Source organism: Mobula birostris, chromosome 11 (genome assembly GCF_030028105.1).
Source record: "Mobula birostris isolate sMobBir1 chromosome 11, sMobBir1.hap1, whole genome shotgun sequence".
Taxonomy (NCBI): Eukaryota; Metazoa; Chordata; class Chondrichthyes; order Myliobatiformes; family Myliobatidae; genus Mobula; species Mobula birostris.
The window spans coordinates 56151245-56172560 of NC_092380.1; the positions used below are offsets into that span (position 1 = coordinate 56151245).

General features: G+C 42.2%; 1 protein-coding gene across 3 annotated transcripts in view; it reads left to right on the forward strand.

Moving 5' to 3' along the window:
* The window catches only part of syt12 (synaptotagmin XII), a 262160-nt gene that overhangs the window by 230734 nt on the left and 10110 nt on the right, over window positions 1-21316 (forward strand). For all 3 annotated transcript variants that reach the window (XM_072273117.1, XM_072273118.1, XM_072273116.1), the window contains exons 5-6: window positions 3936-4151; window positions 4663-4783. In XM_072273117.1, the coding sequence (XP_072129218.1) occupies window positions 3936-4151; window positions 4663-4783 (337 nt within the window). The remainder of the gene's footprint in view (window positions 1-3935; window positions 4152-4662; window positions 4784-21316) is intronic.

The window sequence follows — 21316 nt, forward strand, 5'->3', positions numbered from 1 at the left end:
TTTCTGAAGACCTCCTTTTACCAGAAGTTGAGAGCATAAAATTAAGGTAATTTCACATTTCTACAAGTGGCAGAACTCCACAAAGAATTAAAATGGCGGATTGGGGGCATGATGCTTCATTTTTTAATTGAACATTTCAGCTATCCACTGTTCTAGCGTATTGTTCAGTAGTTTCTCCAATAGATAGTTTATTCTTCTTGCAGTGTCCTAAAACTCAGCCTTACTAGGTAACCCTCATTTTCTGCAGCTTGCAGTTCCGACAACAGCTCTGCAAGCTCCAGTAGTTTCCACAGTTCTTTGTGTGAGAGCTTTGGAAAATTATCGAGTCTGCTGAAGGGAGATTCTTTGATTGTCTCTGGAGAGACATAGTACTTGTCCAGCCTCTGGCACAGGATTTGTGAACCTGTAGCTGGATTATTAATGTGAACTGCTCTAACTCATCTTGCATGTTGCAGTATCTCACCAACAAGCTATTCACAGAGAAAGGTTAGCTCTTCGTTTGGTTTCAGACTTAGTTCTTCCACAACATTGCAAAAACTTGACTTCCAGGATGGATAGCTGGCAGGCTGGTTGTTGAACACTTTTACTCCTGCTGTGACTGTGTCTTGATGAGCCAGATACCAAGCCAAGTCTAATGCACCCGCGGCTCCTGAACGTTGCCGAGATCGGATTGCCAAATGAATATCCTGGGACAGACTGAAGTTCAGACTGTCTGTGTCTGTGCAGGTGGGATTGGCATCAGTAGCAAGTCTTGACTGAGGTCTTTGCTGTGATAGAACTGGAGAAGGGGGTATTGTGGGTCTTTGCTGATGTAAGCCTTGAATGTCAATACCTGGGCTATTGAAAGGCATATTGACTGTGTGGTGTTGACGGCTTCTCCTTGTAAAAGCTAGAGTCTTTTTATAACCAAAATGTGTCTCAACATATTCTTTGGTAAGATGCATTGGTTATTGTGACAGTAAAGCAAGCCTGTCTAAGTTAGCTGCTGTTTCATACACCTTAGCCTCTACTTCATATTCTTACTTGACTGCACTTAATGTAGCCTCTACACTGTTCTCTCCATGTCTGTACAAGAATTCTCCATTTACATCTCAACTTCGCGTTCAGCAAATTCTGCTCTCATTCTTGCTACTTCAGCTGCAGCTATGCTAATTGAGGTTCGCTTGAGTGTCACAAAGACATGATTGATAAGTCATATTCTGACCTGACTTCCTACTCTCAGCAGTTGATTTTTCTCAGGTCAGAAACCGATGTTATCATCTATGGCATTCAGATGCACCTCCAGTCCATGGGCAATGCCTCTTAAGATGACTTATCTTTTTAATACTGCTTTCCCAGTGTGTATCTACAGCATAATATGGCTTCTCACAAACCAATCGAGAAGGAAGCTTTCTTCAGGGTTCTAAATGAGAATTCCTGTGAAACTGCAGAACGTTAAGTAAAATATGTATTAAATTTAATACAGAATTGTTGTGCACCTGAATATACTAATACTGTCCATGTTAACCAAGGTAATACACACACACTCATCACTCCATAACTTTCCATGTATACAAGAGTTTATCATGGCACAATATCTTAATACTGATATACGATAAAAACAATATTTCCTTCAAAACATATCTTCTAAATGTATCACAAACAAGAGAAAATCTGTAGATGCTGGATATCCAAGCAACCCACACAAAACGCTGGAGGAATTCAGCAGGCCAGGCAGCATTTATGGAAAAGCATAACAGTCGACGTTTCAGGCCGAGACCCTTCAGCGGGACTGGTGAAAAAGTGATGAGGAGACAGAGTTAGAAGGTGGGGGGAGGAGAAGAAGAAACACAAGGTGATAGGTGAAGCTGAAAGGGGAGGGGTGAAGTAAGGAGCTGGAAAGTTGATTGGTGAAAGAGATACAGAGCTGGAGAAGGGGGAATCTAACAGGAGAGGACAGAAGACCATGGAAGAAAGAAAAGCATGAGGAGCACCAGAGAGTGCGGGCAAGGAGATAAGGTGAGAGAGGGAAAAGGGGATGGGGGGTGGGGTGGCCCTTACCAGAAGTTCAAGAAATCGATGTTCATGCCATCAGGCAAATGTTTACCAATATTACCAAAAATGTTAAACTCACAGATAATGCTGCTTCAAGGGCAAATGAAGAGCGGATGGAGATGAATGTTTTCCCACCATGTGCTTCAACTGAATCAAAATTAACCCACAAAGCTAACCTGTGCAGGAAATCATATATAAAGCAGTTTACTTACTAATCACGGTTTCGCTCAAGCATCAGCAAGACATGATTGATGAGCCTCATTCTCACGTTTAGGAAGTGAGCTACATACAAAACAAACTGTGCCTCTAGAGGTCAAAACAAAGACAATGCAGCAATCCACACTGGACCTCCAGCAGAAATAGAATGTGGCCTAGTGCTGAGGAGGTAGCTTTAATAATAAGCTGCTATTATCAAGTGACATACTGCCATTATTATAGGTTGGCACGGACTACTCAAGCTGCTTGCTTTCCGCTTTATCTTGAATACTGGCACCATATTATAAAGTATCTTTCTAGATGGAGCTTGCCCATCAAGGAATTTTTTTCTGTGGAATCACTGCTCTGCTGAGTTCACATGACAGGATGTAGCTGAGGAAGCAAATGCCAGGGTAGGTGTCAGCATTCCCATCTGAACTGCTCAATGTAACAATACCTGAATGAAGAATGAAATGTGTATCTAATGTAATTTTCTTTTGTGAATCTGAGCTGTTTTTGCAGAAGCGAGTATAATGCACTAAGTCTATAGTCTTATGAATCAGAAGCTATTTTTGCCATATTTTATGCATAGTTTATAAGCTAATTTTCAGTAGTATATTTGTCCAAAGTCCCATCTGTCTTCTCAAGAGTATAACACTATTTTGACAAAGAATGGAGTATTCCCCTGAGTAATATTCACTTCTTTATTAATATGAAACAAATTTTCTGATAAATATCTTGTTGTTTGTACCCTCCAGAACTATCAGAAATTTCACCCTCATTTCTCCTCCTCCTCCTCCTCCTCCAAATCTCCCTTTGAGACAAGAAGTACTCTAGGAACACAGGGCACTGCATATGCTGTGCCCATTGTCTAAGCGAAGAGGGTCATAATGTTAATGTGTGTTAAGTTGGCTATCTGCAACTAGCTGAGCAGCTTGGATTTCATCCTAGGGTGCTGATTGTATTGGCTCACACCCTGCCATTCTCCTCTCTGCAGTTCAGTGATGTTGCCAGTTACAGTGCTTGACAGTGGGGGAACTGGTCTGTAGCCCTGCAGCTCATATCTCATTAGTAATGCATACATTATAATGCTGTCTATCTTTGAAGTCTTTATCAGGGAGTTTATTACAAGGAACAGTCTACAACAAATATCTTTAAATTGTTACAGTTGAGATTATTGCAGTGTTATTGTTCTTGACTGTGGTCATAGTACAGCCTTGTAAACTAACCATGTTTGCAGTCTATTTTAAAATGTTCCATAGCACTGCTCTAAGAGAAGTATGATTGTTTATTTCAATGCATCGAGGAATTTTCCAGTTGATCTCTCACCTTTGAATCTGACAAGCCTTAGTTTGTGGCGCTAACAGGAAGTTTTCTGTCAGTGCCACAGGTGGCTGTTTTCTCTTTTTACATTCTAATCAAGTTCAATTTATTCCCAGGAATCACTATTTTGGGGCTAATAATTCTTTGGTGAAGTTTATATTAGTGGAGAAGGATGGGGGTCAGATATGACAATGGAATGTAACAATACCATTGTATAATCACTGCTGTGTTGTACATACTGTGGGGGCAAGGCTTGTGAATATTTACACAATGATATGGGGTGATCTGGCACTGAGATGAGATGGTCCATTAATGGTTAGATCATGATTTCCAGTGATGATCAAGTAGGAGTGACCTGGAACAACTCCATTTGTTTTGTGCAGATTCAGAGGAATGCATTCTCTGTGTTCTTCGACGAGAAATTCTCTATTCCGTTGGACCCCTCTGCTCTCGAGGAAAACAGTCTTCGGTTTTCTGTATTTGGAATTGATGAAGATGAAAGAAATATCAGCACAGGTTTGGCAGATCTCAAGCTATCAGATTTGGACCTCACCTATCGACCCTTCAATGCCTGGCTTTATTTACAGGATGTCAATAAGGTGAGGGAAGCACAGAACAAGGGCACCTTGCTCTTTCTATTGGAGCCTGCAGAGAGGCTGGTTTCAAAATTCAATTCACTCTTTACAGTGCCCTGTGAAATACCTATAACGCGATCATTTTTCTATTCATCGCTCCTAACTTGCCCTGGCTACTTAGAAAAGAAAATCTTTTGAGGAAATGTTGGAAGATATTTCAGCCAGTAACTCCCAGTGTGAAGACAAATAAAAGTGTTCAATAGTGATGAGGCAAACTGCATTATGATTAAGTAAATTGCAACATAACTTTATGCTAATACTCGTAGGGATTGAAGTTTAATTTTTTAACAATTAAGGCATGTCACTATTTCATAGTCATAACTACTGATATATAATAATTATCAAAATAAGTGCTGCAGAAATGTAACAGTAAATTGAACTCTTAATGGTTTTGCCGCTGCATGAAACTAGCATGAAACTTTTATGGTTTGTCAAGCTGTTGTGTGATGCACTGACCAAACCTTTGTCTCTTCAGGCAACCGATACAGTTGGAGAGATCCTGCTCTCACTCAGTTACCTGCCCACAGCAGAGCGGCTGACAGTGGTCGTAGTCAAAGCCAAAAATCTCGTCTGGAACAATGGAAAGACCACCTCCGGTAAGATGAAACAAGCTACGGCAATGGCCTTGAGGTTTGCCAACTGATTAAATTGAAATAAGCAGTGGAGAAAAGGGCTGAAAATGTTCACTCGAATTTGGTGAAGTATCACAAATCAATAGAGGTTTTTGGTAGCAGATGAAAGCCCGATGACATTTACTCATTTGTATTTCTAACGTAATTGAAGTTGGAAGTATACAAAGTAACAACAGGCAAGGACTTGGTAGCTGCATCGGCCAGATTGAAGATAACCCTTGATGATTCATGTAGCATTGTTCTTATTTTATAATTTCTGCAGATCACATGAGCTGATGTGAATAAAGAGGCTGTGGTTCGTTTGATGGGCAGACTATTGGCAGCAGAGAGATTTAATATAGATAATATCTCTTCACCTCCAGCCTTAAATGATAGCCAATTATACAACACAGGACATGGTGAAAGATAAGGTTTGTGGGTGGATTCACTGCAGAAACTCAATCCTGCCCACACAGAGGAAACTTGGTCACCTCAAGAAGGATGCTGAGCATAATGCACATAGGATGGATACTTATATTTAATTAAATTGTAAAGGCATTTTATAACTTAGGTTTTAAGGAGATCACAGCAAGATATATGGAAGCTCCTTAAAATGTATGTTTTCCATTCTTCCATGTCATTAATTGTTTCCTTTAAAGGTTAATGCATTTTTCAACTAAAGGATTTGCAGGTGGTTATTTTCAGTTTCCCACTCTAAACAAGACTAGAAAAGAGCTCCAATTTCACTCAGTAGGAACAGCCTGAAGCCCCCGAATGACAATCAAATGACCTATTAATGCTCAATATTGTGGGTATGAACCAGAAAGTAGAAACTTTCTGATATGCTCTGCTAGTTTCTATCAACCATCCTCCCATTTGATAACGATGAAGACAAAATGCTAATGGTTCAAGCCAGCCAGTGAAATGGAACAACACAACTTCTTAGATGTAATTAGTACTTTGCTTGTTTGGTGACTTTTACTTTACATCATTGAAGTTCAAGTTTATTGTCATGGGCAAACATATGCAGGGTATAAATGCAATGATAATTAGCTTTTTGCAGCAGCAGCAGCAGAATGTATTACAGATATGACAAACATAAGCTAACAAGAACTTACATATTAATTAACATAAACTATACATAACATACAAATGCCTAACTTACTTATGTAACTATTTCCACTTAGTAGTACAGGTTAATCCTGACGCTATTTATCGGGTGGTATGGAACACTTGTCTGCACTGGATGTAATGTGATTCTGTATCAAGTGTGTTTTAGGTATGGTATTGCCGTCGTCTATGTATTTAAGTTTGTATTCTTACAGAGATCCTGATTGGATAGGAAATTCGCATAATATATCTATTTTGCAACAAATGTAACAATTTCTTAGAGAGTCAGTCTGCTGTTCCACATGAAAGTCTCAACCTGAAAATGTTCCGTAAACACAAAATACCCTGCAGATGCTGGGGTCAAAGCGACACTCACAACACGCTGGAGGAACTCAGCAGGCCAGGCAACATCCGTGGAAACGATCAGTCAATGTTTCGGGCCGGAACCCTTCGTCAGGACTGAAGAGGGAAGGGGCAGGGACCCTATAAAGAAGGAGGGGGGAGAAGGCTGGGAAGTTTCAGGTGAAAAACCAGTAAGAGGAAAGATCAAGGGGTGGGGGAGGGGAAGCAGGGAGGGGATAGGCAGGAAAGGTGAAGATGGAATAGGGGAAAACACAACGGGTAGTAGAAGGAGGCGGAACCATGAGGGAGGTGATAGGCAGTTATCTTGGACACTTCTCTCCCCTTTCTCGATCTCTCGGTCTCCAGCTCTGGAGACAGACTGTCCACTGACATCTTCTACAAGCCCAATTGACTATACCTCTTCCAGCCCTGCCACATGCAAAAATGCCATTCCCTATTCCCAGTTCCTCCATCTCCACCGCATCTGCTCCTAGGATGAGGCTTTCCATTCCAGGACATCTCAAATGTCCTCTTTCCTCATGGATCTTGGTTTCCTTTCTGCTGTCATCAATGATGCCCTCACCCGCATCTCCTCCATTTCCCGCACTTTGGCCCTCACCCCATCCTCCCGTCACCACAACAGGGACAGAGCTCCCCTTGTCCTCACCTACCACCCCACCAGCCTTCTGATCCAGCACATTATCCTCCGCAACTTCTGCCACCTTCAACAAGACCCCACCACTAAACACATCTTTCCTCCGCAGGGATCGGTCCCTCCATGACTCCCTGATCCACACATCCCTCCCCACGGATCTCCCACCAGGCACTTATCCCTGTAAGCGTAAGTGCTACACCTGTCCCTACACATCCTCTCTTGCCAACATTCAGGGCCCCAAACAGTCCTTCCAGATGAGGCAACATTTCACTTGTGAGTCTGTTGGGGTCGTCTATTGCATCCAGTATTCCCAGTGTGGCCTCCTCTACACCGGTGAAACCCGACGCAGATTGGGGGACCGCTTCGTTGAGCACCTCCGCTCCATCGGCCACAACAGACAGGATCTCCCAGTTGCCACCCACTTCAACTCTGTTTCACATTCCCATTCAGATATGTCCATACATGGCCTCCTCTACTGCCATGATGAGGCTAAACTCAAGTTGGAGGAGCAGCACCTCATAAACCGTCTAGGTAGTCTCCAACCCCTTGGTATGAACATAGAATTCTCCAACTTCCGGTAATTCCCTCCTCCTCCCTTCCCCTATCCCAGTTTCACTCTGCCCCTCCCCCAGCTGCCTATCATCTCCCTCATGGTTCTGCCTCCTTCTACTTCCCATTGTGTTTTCCCCTATTCCTTCTTCACCTTTCCTGCCCCTCCCCCACCCCTTTATCTTTCCCCTCACTGGTTTTTCACCTGGAAACTACCAGCCTTCTCCTTCCCACCCACCCCCCACCTTCTTTATAGGGTCCCTGCCCCCTCACTCTTCAGTCCTGACGAAGGGTTCCAGCCCAAAACGTTGACTGATCATTTCCACGAATGCTGCCCGACCTGCTGAGTTCCTCCAGCGTGTTGTGAGTGTTGAAAATGTTGCGTCTAGTATTGTTTCTTCAATATATTATTGCGTCTTAATTCTTTTGTGATGACATTACAAGTTGGCATCAGGGATAGTAATTTTTCACCAGGGCTGTTAAAGGGTTTTGATGATTCCCAGTTGACAATTTTAGTAAACTACTTTTGTTTTACAACACAAACCTGAATTTTTATAGTGCTTTTCTGCTGCTACTTACCTGGAATCCTGTTTGATTGATGAATGTACAACAGTAAGTGAAAAAGCTGAGCATAGCCTGTCACAGTGGCAAGGTTCCTTAGCATTAACGGCAGCAGATTACTGCATACAAGTCTAACCGTGCCCCTCTTGCCCCCTTGGGTACATTAAGAGTGTCATCATCTCATATTTTGAATGAATGGACATGTTCTCTATAACAGAGAGTACTGTGGATATTAAATAAAATGGCAACATAAAGACAACCCAAAACAAAGTGATATGTGAGTGTACAATCAGTTCTCCTAACGTAGGTTGTCCAGATGGGTATGCATCCAAATCTCAGATTTGTTTAATTATGTGCAGAAACTAGTAGATTATTTTAATCCCAAGCTTTTAGAAATGGTTGCAAGGTTTTATTTTGGCCTTTGCTGCATGAGGCAATTAGTGACCATATTTTTTCATTAAAGAATTCAACCTTGCACTTCGAGTTCAGTATCTCTTTGCGTAATGCCTAATACAATAGGTTTCTGTGTGGAATAATAACGAGTTCAATTTAAATTTTTGAACACACAAAACCAACATTCAGATTGGATTCAGAGAGTAACATAGCACAGAAACAGGCCTATTGACCCAGCTGGTCCATGCTGAAAACAGAGTATCCTCCCTGCTAGTCTCAGTTACCTACATTTGGTCCATAACCCATCAAGCCATTCCCCTCCATGTACCTATCCAAGTACCTCTTAAATTTTGCAATTGTACCCACTTCAATCATTTCCTCTGGCAGCTCGTCTAGCATACAATTAGATGCAGTACGCAGTGAGACTGTCAAGGAGGACAGGCAAGGGAAAGGGCAAAGTTGCAGTCAGTGGGACCGGTTACAGTGTACCACAGGGGCAAAATCTAAAAAAGAGACAAATAATTCAATGAAGGTGTTATATTTGAATGCATGCAGTATGTAGAATATGGTAGATGATCTTGTAGCTCAGTTAGAGATTGGTAGGTATGACATGGGCGTCACTGAGTCCATGGGCATTATATGGGCATAGCTGAAAGAAAATCATAGTTGGGAGCTTAGCATCCAAGGAAACACTTTGTATCAAATGGACAGGTGGGTAGGCAGAAGGGGTGTGGTGACTCTCTTGGTACAAGGGAGGGAACGTCAGAGGAGGGAACGTCAACTCAGACCATGAGAGGCCTGTCTCGGGCATTTTCATGTCTTACAAGGCGCAGATTGGAAGTCTGTGTGGGGCGCCACTCCTCGCACAGACACCAGAGCAATGTGTGGTTAAGTGCCTTGCTCAAGGACACAAACATGCTGCCACAGCTAAGGCTTGAACTAACGACCTTCAGATCACTAGATGAATGTCTTAACCACTTGGCCACGTGCCCAACACAACTCTTGGTACAAAATGAAATCAAATCCTCGGAAAGGGATGACATAGGATTAGAAGACATAGAAAACCTGATGGTAGATTTAAGAAATTGGATGGGTTAAAAAAAACCCTGATTGGAATTATGTACAGGCCTCCAAACAATAGCTACAAATTACAACATGAGATAGAAAACACGTGAAAGTTGGGCAATGTTATGATAGTCATGGGGGATTGGGGAAATCAGGTTGATGCTGGATCCCAAGAGAGAGAATTTGTAGAATGCACAGAAGATGGCTTGTTTCATCTTACCAGAGGTGGTCTTTCCATTGTTCCAGACAAGGAAATTTTGAATGAACTAATTAAGGGTTTTGAACTGTGGAAAGCTCTGGCAGTATGCCAGAAGTTCAAGAGTGGCGGGGGCAGAAGTGAGTGCAATTGCTATGAATAGGGAGAAGGTGCTTGGGAAGCTAGCATGGTTCGGGAGGGTTTAAACTAATTTGCGAGGGGGATGGGACCCAGAGCGATAGAGCAGTGAAAGAAGTGCATGGAGTAAAGCCAGATCTAACATACAGAGAGGCTTTGAGGAAAGAGAAGCAGAATAAACGGTGTAAAGACGGTAAGGTAGAAGGGTTGAAATGTGTGTACCTCAATGCAAGAAGCATCAGGAACAAAGGTGATGAACTGAGAGCTTGGATACATGCATGGAATTATGATGTAGTGGCCAGTACAGAGACTTGGCTGGCACCAGGGCAGGAATGGATTCTCAATATTCCTGGATTTCAGTGCTTTAAAAGGGATAGAGAGGGCGGAAAAAGGGGAGGAGGGGTGGCATTACTGGTCAGGGATACTATTACAGCTACAGAAAGGGTGGGTAATGTAGCAGGATCCTCTTTTGAGTCAATATGGGTGGAAGTCAGAACAGGAAGGGAGCAGTTACTCTATTGGGGGTATTCTATAGGCCCCCTGGTAGCAGCAGAGATACAGAGGAGCAGATTGGGAGGCAGATTTTGGAAAGGTGCAAAAATAACAGGGTTGTTATCATGGGTGACTTTAACTTCCCTAATATTGATTGGCACCTGATTAGTTACAAGGGTTTAGATGGAGCAGAGTTTGTTAAGTGTGTCCAGGACGGATTCCTGTCACAGTATGTGGACAGGCCGACCAGGGGGAATGCCATACTAGATCTAGTACTAGGTAATGAACCGGGTCAGGTCACAGATCTCTCAGTGGGTGAGCATCTGGAGGACAGTGACCACTGCTCCCTGGCCTTTAGCATTATCATGGAAAAGGATAGAATCAGAGAGGACAGGAAAATTTTTAATTGGGGAAAGGCAAATTATGAGGCTATAAGGCTAGAACTTGCGGGCGTGAATTGGGATGATGTTTTTGCAGGGAAATGTACTATGGACATGTGGTCGATGTTTAGAGATCTCTTGCGGGATGTTAGGGATAAATTTGTCCTGGTGAGGAAGATAAAGAATGGCAGGGTGAAGGAACCATGGGTGACAAGTGAGGTGGAAAATCTAGTCAGGTGGAAGAAGGCAGTGCACATGAGGTTTAAGAAGCAAGGATCAGATGGGTCTATTGAGGAATATAGGGAAGCAAGAAAGGAGCTTAAGAAGGGGCTGAGAAGAGCAAGAAGGGGGCATGAGAAGGCCTTGGCGAGTAGGGTAAAGGAAACCCCCAAGCATTCTTCAATTATGTGAAGAAAAAAAGGATGACAGGAGTGAAGGTAGGGCCGATTAGAGATAAAGGTGGGAAGATGTGCCTGGAGGCTGTGGAAGTGAGCGAGGTCCTCAATGAATACTTCTCTTCGGTATTCACCAATGAGAGGGAACTTGATGATGGTGAGGACAATATGAGTGAGGTTGATGTTCTCGAGCATGCTGATATTAAGGGAGAGGAAGTATTGAGTTGTTAAAATACATTAGGATGGATAAGTCCCCGGGGCCTGACGGAATATTCCCCAGTCTGCTCCACGAGGCGAGAGAAGAGATTGCTGAGCCTTTGGCTAGGATCTTTATGTCCTCATTGTCCACGGGAATAGTACCGGAAGATTGGAGGGAGGCGAATGTTGTCCCCTTGTTCAAAAAAGGTTGTAGGGATAGTCCGGGTAATTATAGACCAGTGAGCCTTAAGTCTGTGGTGGGAAAGCTGTTGGAAAAGATTCTTAGAGATAGGATCTATAGGCATTTAGAGAATCATGGTCTGATCAAGGACAGTCAGCCTGGCTTTGTGAAGGGCAGATCGTGTCTAACAAGCCTGATAGAGTTCTTTGAGGAGGTGACCAACCAGGCATATAGACGAGGGTAGTGCAGTGGATGTGATCTATATGGATTTTAGTAAGGCATTTGACAAGGTTCCACACGGTAGGCTTATTCAGAAGGTTAGAAGGCATGGGATCCAGGGAAGTTTGGCCAGGTGGATTCAGAATTGGCTTGCCTGCAGAAGGCAGAGGATGGTGGTGGAGGGAGTACATTCAGATTGGAGGATTGTGACTACTGGTGTCCCACAAGGGTCTGTTCTGGGACCTCTACTTTTTGTGATTTTTATTAACGACCTGGATGTGGGGGTAGAAGGGTGGGTTGGCAAGTTTGCAGACGACACAAAGGTTGGTGGTGTTGTGGATAGTGTAGAGGATTGTCAAAGATTGCAGAGAGACATTGATAGGATACAGGAGTGGGCTGAGAAGTGGCAGATGGGGTTCAAGTGTGAGGTGGTACACTTTGGAAGGACAAACTCCAAGGCAGAGTACAAAGTAAATGGCAGGATACTTGGTAGTGTGGAGGAGCAGAGGGATCTCGGGGTACATGTCCACAGATCTCTGAAAGTTGCCTCACAGGTGGATAGGGTAGTTAAGAAAGCTTATGGGGTGTTAGCTTTCATAAGTCAAGGGATAGAGTTTAAGAGTCGCGATGTAATGATGCAGCTCTATAAAACTCTGGTTAGGCCACACTTGGAGTACTGTGTCCAGTTCTGATCACCTCACTATAGGAAGGATGTGGAAGCATTGGAAAGAGTACAGAGGAGATTTTCCAGGATGCCGCCTCGTTTAGAAAGTATGCACTATGATCAGAGATTAAGGGAGCTAGGGCTTTACTCTTTAGAGAGAAGGAGGATGCGAGGAGACCTGATAGAGGTGTACAAGATAATAAGAGGAATAGATAGAGTGGATAGCCAGCACCTCTTCCCCAGGGCACCACTGCTCAATACAAGAGGACATGGCTTTAAGGTAAGGGGTGGGATGTTCAAGGGGGATATTAGAGGAAGTTTTTTTACTGAGAGAGTGGTTGGTGTGTGAAATGCACTGCCTGAGTCAGTGGTGGAGGCAGGTACACTAGTGAAGTTTCAGAGACTACTAGACAAGTATATGGAGGAATTTAAGGTGGGGGCTTATATGGGAGGCAGGATTTGAGGGTTGACACAACATTGTGGGCCGAAGGGCCTGTACTGTGCTGTACTGTTCTATGTTCTATGTTCTAAGCTGAAAGGTCTGAAGGTGGATGTCACCTAAGCCAGATGGACACATCACAGTGTTCTGAAAGAAGTGGCTGGAGAGATTGTGGAGGCATTGGCAGTGATCTTTCAAGAATCACTAGATTCTGGCATGATTCTGGAGGATGGGAATGCTGCAAATGTAAACTCTACTCTTCAAGTGGGCAGGGAAGCAGAAGAAAGGAAACTATACGCCAGTTAGTCTGACCTCAGAGGTTGGGAAGATGTTAGGAGTTGATTGTTAAGGATGGGATCTCAGGGTACTTTGAGGCACATGGGAAAATAGGCCAAAGTCAGCATGGTTTCCTCAAGGGAAAATCTTGCCTGACAAATCTGTTAGAATTCTTTGAGGAAATAACAAGCAGGTTGGACGAAGGAGAATTGGTGAACGTTGAGTACTTGGATATTCAGAAGGCCTTTGACAAGATGCCACACATGAAGCTGCTTAACAAGATGAGAGCCCATGGTATTACAGGAAAGATACCGGCATGACTAGAGGATTGGCTGATTGACTGGAGGCAAAGAGTTGGGAATAAAGGATGTGCCGGTGACTAGTGGTGTTCAGCAGGGTTCAGTGTTGGGCCTGGTCCTTTTTATGTTATATGTCAATGATTTGGATGATGGAATTCTTGGCTTTGTTGCAAAGTTTGCAGACAATATGAAGATCAGTGGAGGGGCAGGTAGTGTTGAGGAAGCAAGGAGGCTGCAGAAGGACTTGGAGAGATTAGGAGTATGGCAAAGGAGTGGCAGATGGAATACAGTGTTGGGAAGTGCGCTGGCAGTTTTCCCAGATGTCTGGATGTTACTCTTATAAATACACCATTGCACGTTCAATTCATTTCTTTCAGATGGAAGATAGTATAATTTCCAGTGAAAAAGCTGGGTTTAAGAGGGAGTGTAGAAGCCAGGGCCTGGGTGTGTTTAAAGGAAGTTTGGGAAGAGGGACCTAATGAATTTAACAAGAATGCAGCAAAAAGGGCTGAAGTATTTAAAGGAAATATGGGAAAGGGGCTCCAGTGAGTCGAATGAAAATGTGGGAATGAGACTCTATAAGTTTAAAGGAATCCAGGGAAATGGAAGCAGATGAGACGAATGCCAAACCAAAAGAATTTCCAAACATTTAGGATGGCAGATTATTGGAGTTTTACTGAAATAAACAGCATGTTCTAAACAGAAATGCTGCATTCACAATCTGTGAAGATGACAGCCAGCTTGCACTCATGCCATCCACCTGCCATCTAAGTTGTGTCCTGCTGGAGAAAATATGCTTGCAAGCTTGAAAGGGCAATGAAAGGATTGGAATAATGGATAATGCCACTGTACATAAATGCCAAAATGTGAACTTTCAGCAGGAGCTGAGAACGCAGATTAATGATGGATGCAAATCAGAGCAATTTTGACAGAAACTCCTTGTGAAAGATATCAAATTGCTTGGGTTAACAAGGTCGTTGTTGCTGAGTGAAGTTGAAAGACCACAAGGTAACATTGTGAATGAGATTAGAAGAGAAAAATAAGCACTACGCTGGAACAATTGCCAGCATCATTAACTCAGTCACAACTCACTGCAGTGCTGTGACTGTGGTTAAAAAAATCAAAACAAACTACAGATGTTGAAAATTAAAATAAAAGCAGAAAATACTGGAAACACTCAGCAGGTGAGACCACATCTTTGGGAGGAGAAATGAGAATTAATGTTTCAGATTGGAAGCCATTTCCCCTTCAACCTGAAACGTTGACTCTGTTTCTCTTCTCATCTGAGTATTTTATTATTTTGTTACTGTGATGGGGATGGCAACTATCCTCACAAAACAGGGGGCCCTGCTAAACTGCATAAGAAGCAGAGAAACACAGTCATTTTGTGAGCCCATACAGAAATCAGCAATAATTCTGATGATCCGGAAGATGCACTTGTTAATCACAGAACTCGTCTCAGTGATCAGCATCGTCACAAGTGAATGTTTGCATCTCATGAATCACTGCTCTCGGCTGATACAAGCTCATCTGTCAGTGCGATGAATGAGTAATCTTCTCTGTCATGCCATTGCAGTTCAGTGCAGAATTCCAGGACCTTTGCTCTCACTAATCTTAAACTTTTGACAGTGCGGGGAACATTTGCAGCACAAATCCAAAAGTGTCAGCATGACATTTGATAAGATCTTGTGATATCCATGATAATCTTTTCAGCTTCAGTGCAGCAGCTGATCTTGATATGGCAGGGATGACATATGCAGTGCATATGTAGAACAGAAGAACATGCTATAGGAACAGCATACTGGTTATTTTGAGTTATGTGAGCATGAACACACTATCCAGAATGATGGCACATGTCAGCTCTGAGCTGCATCAAAGTTGAGATTCTTATTCCTGTCTACAACAGGAGTACAGTCACAAAAATGGAAAGTATTTGCCGAAAATGAATCCCCTCATGATGATAATCAAGGCAATGCTTCCATCAGCTGCAAATTGGAAATAAAAGGCAGAAAATTCTGGGAAAACTCACCAGGTCAATCACAATGAGAAACTGAGCTAATGCTTCAGGTTTGAGATCCTTCATTGGAACATGCTTTTCAGTAATGCTACAGGAAGCTGAGAATCAAGATTTACATGTGGGTGGTAAAGCCAAGAAAAACACCATCAAACCAAATCCACAGAAACACATGAAATTTCAATGTACACCAAACAAAACCTAAGGATGCAATTTTATTAAATATAACAATGACATAAGAAGGCAACCATTTTCTTATGACACATTGCCATTTGAACTACTTCTACAAAGAGTGCATGGCATCACACAAAAGCTGATGTTCCTCACACCACTCTAAAAACCAAGAAACTTTGGAGAATCAGAACTGGAAGAACAACCCAATCAAGCTCAGTCAAGACATCCATCCAAAAACCACAAAGCAGAGCTCTCCTTTGTACATGCAGGACTTTCTGACAAAGTGAAATAAAAATAGAAAGGATTAGAATGGGTTTTTAAAAATTAATATGATGAGGGATATGGTAATGTTGTGGGCATAGTAATAAAAAAGAAACCATTTCTTTTACATTACATACCAGCGATTTTTCAGAACCAGGAGACATTTAGTTGAAATTGGTGACAACATCTGAAATGTTTCTCTGTATCAAATGATCTCTGCTCAGAATGAACCAGGGCGGAATGTTGAACCACTCAGCCATAAAGTGCTGACTGAGTTGGAACTTCAGGAAGTGAAGAACTAAATCCAAGCAAGTCTGGCAAAGAAAAATAATCTTCTTTGTTTTCAGATCTGGAACCAAATACGCCAAAAGTTGATTTGATGCCAAAATCTGAAAGGTCAGGAAGACACCAAAATCTAGTCACTAGACTAGATTTATAATTATTCATTTCAATGTGTGAATTGATAAGTATAGACATAGATGTCTTACTCTTTGTTCTGAAAACTATAGGGGTACATTGTGGTATATATTTAAATATGGGGACATGCTATTCTCTACATATACAAGTGTCTTCGTACTGTGATTGTGTTTTGAAAGAATAGCTGTGTGGTATGCCTGTCTTGTAACAATATAACAATGCCCTGACAATCAATAGCAGAACAAATTAAGGCTCTGAATACACGTAGTTTCAAAGTTCTACCCGACAACTAATCCTATTTTCTTTATGCTGACACTCAACCGTTAGTTTTCATTGGATGTCATATTATTCTGCTAAAATTCAGTGGGAGTGTTGTTGACTTTATCAGCCTTCACTGGGTAGAATGTTGATCCTGTCAATATTCAATATGTGTTTTATAATTTAGAAATTCAGAGAGTGTTGGCATCCAGTGGGTGTAATTTGATTCCTGTTGGTGTTCGCTGGGAATTTTCATGATTCTGTTGAAAGTCAGTGAGTGTGATGCAATTGTATTTGTGTTCACTGGTCATAATGTGCTTCCTGTAAGAATTCCTTGGGGCTTAGTAGGATTTCAGTGGATATATCCTGGTGCAAAGGGATGTTTTTAATGAAAAAGGGTCCAGCGCGTTCCTAGTGTATATGATGAATAAACTCTTCTCGGGCTTCTAGCCAGATGCAGGTATTAATTTTAGCCAATGCTTCGATGACAAACCCTGCCATCTTCATCAGGGATGATGACTGTGCATCTCTAGCCTGGTGGTATTTATGCACCTGACGTCCGTCCCACCTGATTGATTAGTCCTCATCCAGTCAGATTTCCGCTGTCCCACCTTGTTTATAATTGAATTCCAGTTCTAACTTAGTGTGAAACCTTCATCCTTGTTAAAATTCTTTTTCTCCAGTTTTATTTCAATGGCTTCCTTTACCAGGCGGTCCCAAAATCCATTGGTATGGCACAGTAGCTTTGTGCCATCAAAGTTAATCGTCTGGCCATTGTGAATACAATGTGCTGCTACTGCCAATTTCTCAAGGTAATCCAGACAGATAAACCTCCTGTGCTCTTTGATGTGGGTTTCCACCATGTGTCCCATCTGGCCACATTCACAGGGAATCCTGTAAACGCCAGCCGTCCTGTGTCCCAGGCCATCTCGGACCTGTAAAAGCTGTGATTTGAGCTTCCTTATGGGTTTCCTCTTATGCAGATCAAAGGTGACCTAGTGGAAAAGAGTTTTAACAAAGACAAAAGTATTGCTCTAAGTAAGAACAGAAATTCAATTGTAAACAAGGTGGGACAGCAGAAACCTGATGTGATGAGGATTAACCAATCTGGAGGGACGGACGACGAGGGTGTAAATGCCACAGGAATAGACATGCTGAGGAAGATGGCAGAGTTGGCATCGAAACATTGGTTATAATTGATACCTGTACTCAGCTGGAAGCCTGAGAAGAGTTTATTCGGATGTTTTAAATATTTACTGGATGTAATAGCATTCTGTCAACATTCAGAGTTTGAAATTAAATTTCTGTTGACATGCAGGGTACTTTATGATTTTCAATTTAGTGGAAACTATGCTATTCCCATTGGGAGATAACGTGATCCCTGTATCCACTGCGAATAAAGTAATTCTGTTGGCATTCATATGGTGAAACGTGGGGATTCACGGGACGCAATAAGTATCTGTTGGTATTTACTAGACGTGATCATACTCCATGGCAATCACTGGAGCTACATTAATTGCTCTTGTTGTTACAGCAGTTCTTTTGTAATTCAGTAACTCCATTTTATTTTATATTTATATTCTCTGAGTATGTTGAGATTCTGTTAGTATTCAATGCAAGTTCCATGAATCTGTCAGTACTCACTGAGTACAATTTGATTTTGTTGGTATTCCTCAGGAGTAAGGGGATCCTGTTGGTATTCATTGGTTGTCATGTAACTCATTTGGTGTTTTCTCAGTATAATGTGATGGTTGGCAATTACTAGTGCATCTTGCTTCTGTTGCTACTCAAATAGAGCAAAGTGAATCTGTTGCTTGTTGCTTAGTGCCATGTGACTTTTCTCATATTGACTGTGTGATTAGGAGTCTGTTGGGAGTCACTGGGTGCAAAATGTTTCTCTCAGTCTCTGCTGAGTGCAGTAAGATTCCACTAATATCCACAATGGGGTGAGGTTCTGCTGGTATTTGCCAGGTAAAATGTCATTCCATTGGTATTGATCGTATGCAATGTTGTTCCTCACAGAGCATGAATATACTCTGTTGACTTTCATTGGGTATTAATTAATTCCTGTTTCTCATTTCAACGGGTATTAGTGATTTTGTTGAAATTCAATGGGTGCAGTGTGATCATGGTACAACTGACAATTCCTTGGGAAGACAAGATTGAGGAGGCATTTGAATGTAAGAAAGCCAAATACCAGGAGCTGGTAAAGCAGAGCCAGTGACTGGGGTGGAGGACACAATGTGAGCCAATAGAGGTGGGTTGTAGAGGTTTCACTGGCTGCTCGCTCTGCAGAACCTACTCTCTCCTTGGAATTATGGGAGCTGTAGAGAAGAGCCATCAGGACCGTCACAGAGGCTGCTGAGCGAGCCTCCAGATGGCTATGGATCAAGAGGTGTGACTCATGGACCAGTGTTGCTAGGACACAAGCCAGGGTCTGGTTAGGCCTGGCTGAGGTTGTCTGATGTTGAGAGACCCGAAACATCTGATGACCACAGGCTACATCACTGATGATGTGTCCCAGTGCATCACATTGATATTTTGCTGTGATTTGATGTTTTTGTCATTTGTTTTCTGATGGCATCTACTCAGTGTTTTGGTGATCCTGTTGGAATTCAGTGGGTGAAATGCCATACCTGTTGGTATTCAATGAATCCTTGTGCATTACATGATTCATATCAGAGCTGCAGTTACTCATATTCACTGTGTACAAAACAGTCTGTTGGCTGATATTCTATTGGTACTCACTCGGTGCAGTATGGTTCTATAGATATTCACTGTGGATATTGTCATTTCTGTTGTATCCATTGGATCATAGATTGAGAGTAAGATATATAATGAACAATGAACACCTTTTCCCTTTTAAGGTGAGTTGAAGAAAGTTTAGGGGAGATGTCAGAGGTAGTTTTTTTTTTACACAGGAAGTGGTAAGTGTCTGGAATGCACTACTTGGGGTAGAGGTAGAGGCTGATACATCAGGAACATTGAAAAGATTCTTCGGTAGGCACAACCACAAGGGATTCTGCAGATGCTAGAAATCCAGAGTAGCACACAAAAAATGCTGGAGGAACTCAGCAAGATAGGTAACACTTATGGAGGGGAATAAACAGTCGATACTTCATGCCAAGACTCTTCATCAGGACTCACGATGAAGGGTCTTGGCCTGAAACATTAATGGTTTATTCCCCACCCCCATAGATGCTGCCTGACCTGCTGAGTTCCTCCAGCATTTTCTGTATGTTACTATTGGACAGGCACGTCGTTGAAAGAAAAATGAAGGGTTACATGGGAGGGCACAAAACTGGGAAACACTTACCCCTGCTCTCATATGCTTCTGAGACCTGGAATTGAGTTGGTTAGGGGGTCAGCACAACATTGTGGGCCAAAGGGCCTGAACTGTGCTGTACAGATCTATGTTCTATAATCCTGTCAATGTTTCCAAACCTGTTGTAACTCACTGAGTGCAGTGGTACTCTAATGGAATTCATACTTTGTAGTTTAACTCCTGCTGATGTTTCACCATTTTGTGGATTTCACTGCAAGTAAGCAATTCATCTCCCAACATTCAGCGAGTGCATTGTAATTCTGTTAGTATTCACAGGATGCAATCATAGTCTGACTACCAACAGATGTAATTTCATTCTTGTTTACATTTCAGTGGGTGAATTGTGGTCCTGTTGGACTAAAGTCAGAGAAATTTAATCCCTGTTTATATTCAATAGATACATTATGATTCTGTTGGTTCTCCCAAATGTAATGTCAATCATGTTGGTATTCCATAAGTGCAATATAATTATACAGAAAAGAAAAATATACAGTGAGCATAGATGGATCAAAATTAAAATGACTAAGGTCCAAAAGGAATCACTATTTTCCAGCAGATGGTCAGAAGACCAAAATAATCATGGCACTGAATGGATAGAAATAGAACCTAGTGAAAACAATGAGGAATTAAGTCACTCCCACTGATTTCCACCAAAATAACCACTAAACTGTGCTGTCTACCTGATGATCTTTTCCCCTGACAATAGATGCTTTGAGGGTCTGATGTCAAGCATACAAGTGATTCAGTGTGGCCAATAGAGCCAACTGAATATAACCAGGGCCCCTTCTCTGCGAATGTTGGAGCCGCAGCAGGGCATGGATATTAGTTTCCTTAACCTTCCAGTCAAAAGGAGGATTTTGCAGATATCTTTCCATGTGATGAGAGTTATTCCAGGTCACAGAAGCATATGAGAGTAGGGATAAAGAGCTGCCCATTTTTGTGCCAAGTCTGAGGTCTCGATCTTCAAATCCTCTTTTCCTAGTACATTGAAGGCAATGGTACATCTTATTGTTGAAGCTCGGCTTCACCGAGAAATGGTTCCTGAGCTGTGGGAAGCTGTTCTTGAACCTGGTGGTTTAGTACTTCCTGATTGTAGCTTTTTTCAGCACAAATGGGAAATCTTTAACATCTATGATCTAGAATCAAGGTGAGCAACATCTGAGTACTCAAGCCAAAGTATACAGGCAATGCTTATGTTTGCTATGGGTGGAGGCCATGCCCCCACACCACCACGTTCGAGAGAAGCTCCTTCCCTTCAATCATTTGGTTCCTGATCCAAATAGCAAAACACGAATCACAATGGCTTCGCAACTCTTGAACATTTTGGCCACCTTCCACAAAAATGTAATTTATATTTTTGTAAAAAATTATGTTTATGTTTAATTTGTGTTTTATGTTGATTATATGATGCTGCTGCAAGTAGTTTTTTTATCGTACCTGTGTATACATGTTCTTATGCACATGACAATAAACTTGATTTTGATTAGCTCCTCTCCTATACAAAGTTCTTCGGTGAT